Below are 7,500 nucleotides of genomic sequence, written 5' to 3'. Positions count from 1 at the left end.
CAGCATAAGGCCGTCTCCAGCCGGGTCTCTGAGGCCTCCCTGCCTCCTCGCTCCGAGTCCTTCAGCACTGCAGGGATGCAGCCGGCCCGCACCCCACCAACACACCGCCCGGTTGAACCACAGGTGTGTGTCTGTCCCTTCTGTCGTCTGTCTCTCTGTGTGTGTTGACAATTATAAATATACAATATAAACATGTAATTGTATTTGTTATTGCATACTACTATGCTGTAGCCTGTAGTACAGTCAACAAGCAGTGTGTCTGTCTGATGGAATTAGAAAATGAGAACGGACATTCCCATAATTCAGTGTTTTATCTCATTCTCTCTCTCTCCAGATGGCCCATCTGATTCCAGTGAAGACCATGACAGGCTCTCAGTCTCTGCAGGAGAGCAGAGGGGGAGAGGCGGGGGGGACGGGGAGGAGAGGGGAGGAGGGAGGAGGCATGCCCCCCCGTCAGAACTCTGACCCCACCTCTGACTCGAACCCCGCCCCTCCACCTCGTACCACTAGCCGAGAGGACGATGAGCTTCCCCCTAAGGTCCCTCAGAGAACCACCTCCATCTCCCCAGCCCTGATGAGGAAAAACTCCCCCAACGGACAGGGACTCATACGAGACAGGTGTGTGTGTGTGTGTGTGTGTGTGTGTGTCAGGCTCAATTCCATTTAAATTCCAGTCAAGTCAGGAAGTGACCCCAACCCTGGTGTTTGTGTACTGTGTATGTAGTAACTGTGTGTGGTGTGTATTAACAGTGTGTGTGTGTGTATTAACAGTGTGTGTGTGTATTAACAGTGTGTGTGTGTGTGTTCTTTCAGTAATCCAGACCTGAGAGCATCAGAGTTGTGTCTGGATACTGCTCTACAGAGGTCCTCTCACTCCTCCTCCTCATCCTCACCTTCATCACAGAGAGGTACACACACACACACACACACATATATATATGTGACTGATGAATACATGTGTTTGTCTATTGATACGCTTTGTGAATGTTGATGCTGACTCCTCCCTTATGCTGTGATAGGTCCACCAGTCCAGGAGACCTCCCCCCCAGCAGAAGCCAATCAGGAGGTCAGGATCAGACCGGAGGAGGGGCGAGACTCAGGCAGACCCAGCAGACCTGCTGTGAGTGACACACACTCACACGCAAACACACACCTCGATTCTTTCTGGGAGTCAGGCTTTCTCCACTTCTGCTGCTTATGTTTCTCTTTTTCTCCCTCTCTTTCTCCTTCCTTCTCTCCTCCTCAATCTCTTCTGCTGTTCATCCCCTTCTATCAGAGCTATAAGAAAGCCATAGATGAGGTTAGTGACTTCCCCCTTTTATATCACTCTCTCTCTCTCTCTCTCTCTCTGTCTCTCTGTCTCTCTCTCTCTCTCTCTCTCTCTCTCTCTGTATAACCAGTATGGCCCATTCATTCTAGGTTTTAGTGGGATGTGTGTAAGCTCAATTTAACATCACTTTGCAGGTCTGACCAAGTCAGACTTTTGGAATTCTGAAGTATATGTGTGAATTGAAGTGTCAGGGAGCTGATAGCATCTAGCCTAGTGGTTAGAGCATTGGGCCAGTTGCCAGTTACCGAAAGGTTGCTGGATTGAATCCCTGAGCTGACAAGGTAAAAATCTGTCGTTCTTCCCCTGAACAAGGCAATTAACCCACTGTTCCCCGGTAGGCCGTCATTGTAAATAAGAATTTGTTTTTAACTGACTCGCCTAGTTAAATAAATACAAAAAATATATATTTCTCTTCATTACTCTGTGCACATGGTTTCTTTTAGGAGGAACGGGTGTGTGTGTGTAGTTTAGGAAGAGCGTGTGGAGGTCCACCCTGTCTGCATGAATTGGTTTGGTCCAGTGGTTGGGGGGAATGGGGCTCTGGGACTGGGCCATCTGGTAGCATGGGGGTGTTTGCTTTATTTTTTAGAAGCTTGTTTTTTGATTTATTGGTTTATGAAATCTTTGTTTTAGCTGGTCTTTCACTCGGACATCTTTCTCCAGAGTTCACAAATGTTTATTTGACGTGAAGTCATTGATGCTGATAGTTGATCTCGTTCTGTCCTTCTCTCAGTTCCCCCTTTGTCTCTGTTAATTGGACTCTCCCAACCCTCTTGACTGTTAGAGAATATGAAGTGGAATCACTACATTAATCAATATCTGGGTTCAAATGTGTATTTATTTTCTCTTTCTTTCTTTCTCTCTCCCTGTATGTATGTCTGTCTGTCTGTCTGTCTGTCTGTCTGTCTGTCTGTCTGTCTGTCTGTCGCTCTCCCTCTGTCGCTCTCCCTCTGTCGCTCTCCCTCTGTCTCTCTCTGTCTCCCTCTGTCTCCCTCTGTCTCTGTCTCTCTGTCTCTCTCCCTCTGTCTCTCTCTCCCTCTGTCTCGCTCTCCCTCTGTCTCTCTCTCCCTCTGTCTCTCTCTCCCTCTGTCTCTCTCTCCCTCTGTCTCTCTCTCTCTCTCTCTCTCTCTCTCTGTGTGTGTCTCTCTCTCTGTCTCTCTCTCTGTCTCTGTCTCTGTCTCACTCTCTGTCTCTATCTCACTCTCTGTCTCTATCTCTCTGTCTCTCTGTCTCACTCTCTGTCTCTATCTCACTCTCTGTCTCTATCTCTCTGTCTCTCTGTCTCTCTCTCTCTCTGTCTCTCTCTCTCTCTGTCTCTCTCTCTCTCTGTCTCTCTCTCTCTGTCTCTCTCTCTCTCTCTGTCTCTCTCTCTCTGTCTCTCTCTCTCTCTCTGTCTCTCTCTCTCTCTCTCTCTATCTGTCTCTATCTCTCTCTCTCTCTCTCTCTCTCTCTCTCTCTCTCTCTCTCTCTTTAGGACCTAAGTGCGCTGGCTAAGGAGCTGAGAGAGTTGAGGGTAGAGGAGGGCAGTAGACCTCCAGTGAAGGTGAGAAAGGTAATGTTTGTGACAAAGCATATCCACTTTCAGATATTATACCTTCATAGTGTACACTTTCATATGTTATACCTTTATAGTGTACACTTTCAGATATTATACCTTCACAGTGTACACTTTCAGACTGTATACCTTCATAGTGTACACTTTCATATGTTATACCTTTATAGTGTACACTTTCAGATATTATACCTTCACAGTGTACACTTTCATATGTTATACCTTTATAGTGTACACTTTCAGACAGTATACCTTCACAGTGTACACTTTCAGATATTATACCTCCACAGTGTACACTTTCAGACAGTATACCTTCATAGTGTACACTTTCAGACTGTATACCTTCATAGTGTCCACTTTCAGACAGTATACCTTCATAGTGTACACTTTCAGACTGTATACCTTCATAGTGTACACTTTCAGACAGTATACCTTCATAGTGTCCACTTTCAGACAGTATACCTTCATAGTGTACACTTTCAGACAGTATACCTTCATAGTGTACACTTTCAGACAGTATACCTTCATAGTGTACACTTTCAGACAGTATACCTTCATAGTGTACACTTTCAGACAGTATACCTTCATAGTGTACATTTTCAGACAGTATACCTTCATAGTGTACACTTTCAGACAGTATACCTTCATAGTGTACACTTTCAGACAGTATACCTTCATAGTGTACACTTTCAGACACTATACCTTCATAGTGTACACTTTCAGACAGTATACCTTCATAGTGCACACTTTCAGACTGTATACCTTCATAGTGTCCACTTTCAGACAGTATACCTTCATAGTGTACACTTTCAGACAGTATACCTTCATAGTGTACACTTTCAGACTGTATACCTTCATAGTGTACACTTTCAGACTGTATACCTTCATAGTGTCCACTTTCAGACAGTATACCTTCATAGTGTACACTTTCAGACTGTATACCTTCATAGTGTACACTTTCAGACTGTATACCTTCATAGTGTACACTTTCAGACAGTATACCTTCATAGTGTACACTTTCAGACAGTATACCTTCATAGTGTACACTTTCAGACTGTATACCTTCATAGTGTACACTTTCAGACAGTATACCTTCATAGTGTCCACTTTCAGACAGTATACCTTCATAGTGTACACTTTCAGACAGTATACCTTCATAGTGTACACTTTCAGACAGTATACCTTCATAGTGTACACTTTCAGACAGTATACCTTCATAGTGTACACTTTCAGACAGTATACCTTCATAGTGTACACTTTCAGACTGTATACCTTCCAAATAAAGGTGATAGATGGGATTGTATTATCCCTGTTTCCAAGGTGACGGACTACTCATCCTCGAGTGAGGAGCGGTCAGAGAGCAGCGACGAGGACGGAGAGACGGGGCAAGATGGGACTGTGGCCGTCATGTAAGTGTGTGTGTGTGTGTGTGTGTGTATACTAGGCCATCGATTTACAGTTGTAGTGAGTTGTATGTAGGGGATCTGACTGTGTGTGTGTGTGTGTGTGTGTGTGTGTGTGTGTGTGTGTGTGTGTGTGTGTGTGTGTGTGTGTGTGTGTGTGTGTGTGTGTGTGTGTGTGTGTGTGTGTGTGTTTTGCAGGCCACAGCAGGGCGAAGCATATGGAGGTTTGACTGAAGAACCTCTGGCGGGCTCCTTCAACACAACACAGGACAGCACTCTGATCATGACAGAGGTGAGACACAGGCACACGCACACACACCCACACACACGCACACACACCCGCACACACGCACACACACACGCACACACACACAAACACACGCACACAAACACACGCACACACACACCCGCACATACACACACGCACGCACGCACACAAACGCACATTCACGCACGGACATACAACTTAGCTTTCTCTCTCTCTGCGTCTCTCTCAGGCGGAGGAGAGGAGGAGGGCACCAGGCCATGGTGAGAGTAACGGGTTCCATAGCAACCATCACGGCAGCGGTAACCAAGGCAATCTCCCTGACCTGGTCCAGCAGAGCTCCTCCTCTTCACCCTCAACCCTGGATGCACTGAAAGAGGTAACACACTCTCTCACACACACACACACACACACACACACACACACACACACACACACACACACACAGTGATTCTTTAGTTTTTGTCTACAGTTGTGCTCATTGCTTGTTTCTTTCCAGCAATTTGGATCTAAAGCCTCCAGCCCATTTGGTGACCCACGGTCCTATCAGACCTCCCCTACTGAAGACGAGGAAGAGAGCTCAGCTGGTAATGTTGTGTTAATGTGAGGTTGTTGTGTTAATGCAAGGTTATTCTTTGGTTGCTGTGATGTTGTGTTTATGTTGTTGCAAGGTTATTCTTTGGTTGCTGTAATGTTGTGTTTATGTTGTTGTAAGGTTGTAATGTAGTGTAAACGTTACAAAACTAACCTGTGCTTCTATTTGTCCTATTTCACTGATGTATAAGTGTGTATTAATACATGTGTGAAATGGAAATGTGTTTTTGAATATCCCAACTCTCCCAGAGACACCCTCGGTGAGCGGGGTCACGGCCAGGGTCAACGGCGACCTTAGAGCAATTAGGGTTAAGTGCCTTGCTCAAGGGCACAGCAGCAGATGTTTCACCTTTTCAGCTCAGGGATTCAAACCAGCGACCTTTTGGTTAATGGCCCAAGGCTCTAACCTCTGGGCTACCTGCCTCCACTATACTATAACGTTGTTCTGTGGTTTCAGGTCTGTTCACCAGTGAGTTGCTGCATCAGGAGCAGGCCAGACTAGCCGAGGCCAGAAAGATCAGCGTGGTCAACGTGAACCCAACCAACATACGACCTCACAGTGACACGCCTGAGATACGCAAATACAAGAAGCGCTTCAACTCTGAGATACTGTGTGCTGCTCTCTGGGGTAAGACACCCCAGATATTCTCACACACGTGAACACACACACACATGTGAACACATACACACAGGCAAAGTCTCTCACACACATGTGAACACACACACACAGGTAAAGTCTCTCACACACATGTGAACACACACACACAGGCAAAGTCTCTCACACACATGTGAACACACACACACAGTCAAAGTCTCTCACACACATGTGAACACACACACACAGGCAAAGTCTCTCACACACATGTGAACACACACACACAGGCAAAGTCTCTCACACACATGTGAACACACACACACAGGCAAAGTCTCTCACACACATGTGAACACACACACACAGGCAAAGTCTCTCACACACATGTGAACACACACACACAGGCAAAGTCTCTCACACACATGAATGCACATACACTTATGCAACTCACTCGTGTGTATTTCCACATGCACGCTGACGATGAATAATATCTCTCTTCTCTCTCTCTTTCTCTCTCTCTGTCTCTCCTTTCTCTCTATATCTTTGAAACTCTCTTTCTTTCCTCTATATCTCTTTCTCTCTCTCTCGCTCTCTCTCCCCCCTCTTTCTCTCTATCTCTTTGAAACTCTCTTTCTCTCTCCTCTCTCTCTCTCTCTCTCTCTCTCTTTCTCTGTTCTCCCCCTCTCTCTATCTCTTTGAAACTCCCCCCTCTCTCTCCCCTCTCTCTCTTTTTCTCTCTCTCTTTGAAACTATTTCTCTCCTCTCTCTCTCTCTCTCTCTCTTCCCTCTCTCTCTATCTCTTTGAAACTCCCCTCTCTCTCTTCCCTCTCTCTCTATCTCTTTGAAACTCCCCTCTCTCTCTCTCCCCTCTCTCTCTCTCTTTGAATATCTCTCTCTCTCTCCTCTCTCTCTCTCTCTCCCCTCTCTCTCTCTATCTCTTTGAAACTCCCCCCTCTCTCTTTCTCTCGTTCTCTCTCTCTCCACTCTTTCTCTCTATCTCTTTCTCTCTCTCTCCCCTCTCTGTCTATCTCTTTGAAACTCTCTCTCTCCTCTTTCTCTCTCTCTCTCTCCCCTCTCTCTCTCTTTGAAACTCCCCCCTCTCTCTCTCTCCACTCTTTCTCTCTATCTCTTTCTCTCTCTCTCCTCTCTCTCTCTCTCTGTCTCTCTAGGTGTGAACCTGCTGGTGGGGACAGAGAATGGTTTGATGTTGCTTGACCGTAGCGGTCAGGGGAAGGTCTATAACCTGATAACCAGGAGACGCTTCCTACAGATGGACGTCCTGGAGGGACTTAATGTCCTGGTTACTATATCAGGTATTACCGACTGACCGCGGTAGAACCATTACATAACCGCAACATGACCACAGAGGGAGAACGTTGCTCTGTGGCCTGTAGAACATCCCTGTTCTGATAGAGACATCTCTGTTTTCTCTCTCTCTCCCCCCCTCCCAGGGAAGAAGAATAAGCTGCGTGTGTACTACCTGTCCTGGCTGAGGAACAGGATACTCCACAACGACCCAGAGGTGGAGAAGAAGCAGGGCTGGGTCACTGTAGGAGAGCTGGAGGGCTGCGTACACTACAAAGTCGGTACGGAACTCTCCCTCTCTCTCTCTGTGTGTCTGTTGTTGACTCTCTTCTGTGTGTGTGTGTCTGTTGTTGACTCTCTTCTGTGTGTGTTATTGACTCTCTTCTGTGTGTTGTTGACTCTCCTGTGTGTGTTATTGACTATTCTCTGTGTGTGTGTGTGTGTGTGTGTGTGTGTGTG

At 46.3% G+C, this 7,500-nt stretch overlaps 1 protein-coding gene across 1 annotated transcript in view; it reads left to right on the top strand.

Annotated features, from left to right (window-relative positions):
* Positions 1–7,500, top strand: part of LOC139373078 (TRAF2 and NCK-interacting protein kinase-like) — a 79,102-nt gene that overhangs the window by 67,320 nt on the left and 4,282 nt on the right. The window contains exons 17-29 of the mRNA XM_071113165.1: positions 1–123; positions 335–618; positions 814–908; positions 1,020–1,120; positions 1,277–1,300; positions 2,805–2,873; positions 4,203–4,291; positions 4,484–4,577; positions 4,783–4,929; positions 5,050–5,137; positions 5,602–5,772; positions 6,906–7,049; positions 7,188–7,322. The exon at positions 1–123 is cut by the window's left edge and continues 45 nt beyond it. Of these exons, the coding sequence (XP_070969266.1) occupies positions 1–123; positions 335–618; positions 814–908; positions 1,020–1,120; positions 1,277–1,300; positions 2,805–2,873; positions 4,203–4,291; positions 4,484–4,577; positions 4,783–4,929; positions 5,050–5,137; positions 5,602–5,772; positions 6,906–7,049; positions 7,188–7,322 (1,564 nt within the window). The remainder of the gene's footprint in view (positions 124–334; positions 619–813; positions 909–1,019; positions 1,121–1,276; positions 1,301–2,804; positions 2,874–4,202; positions 4,292–4,483; positions 4,578–4,782; positions 4,930–5,049; positions 5,138–5,601; positions 5,773–6,905; positions 7,050–7,187; positions 7,323–7,500) is intronic.

Source organism: Oncorhynchus clarkii, chromosome 18 (assembly GCF_045791955.1).
Source record: "Oncorhynchus clarkii lewisi isolate Uvic-CL-2024 chromosome 18, UVic_Ocla_1.0, whole genome shotgun sequence".
Lineage (NCBI taxonomy): Eukaryota > Metazoa > Chordata > Actinopteri > Salmoniformes > Salmonidae > Oncorhynchus > Oncorhynchus clarkii.
This window is presented reverse-complemented; position numbering and strand designations above follow the sequence as displayed.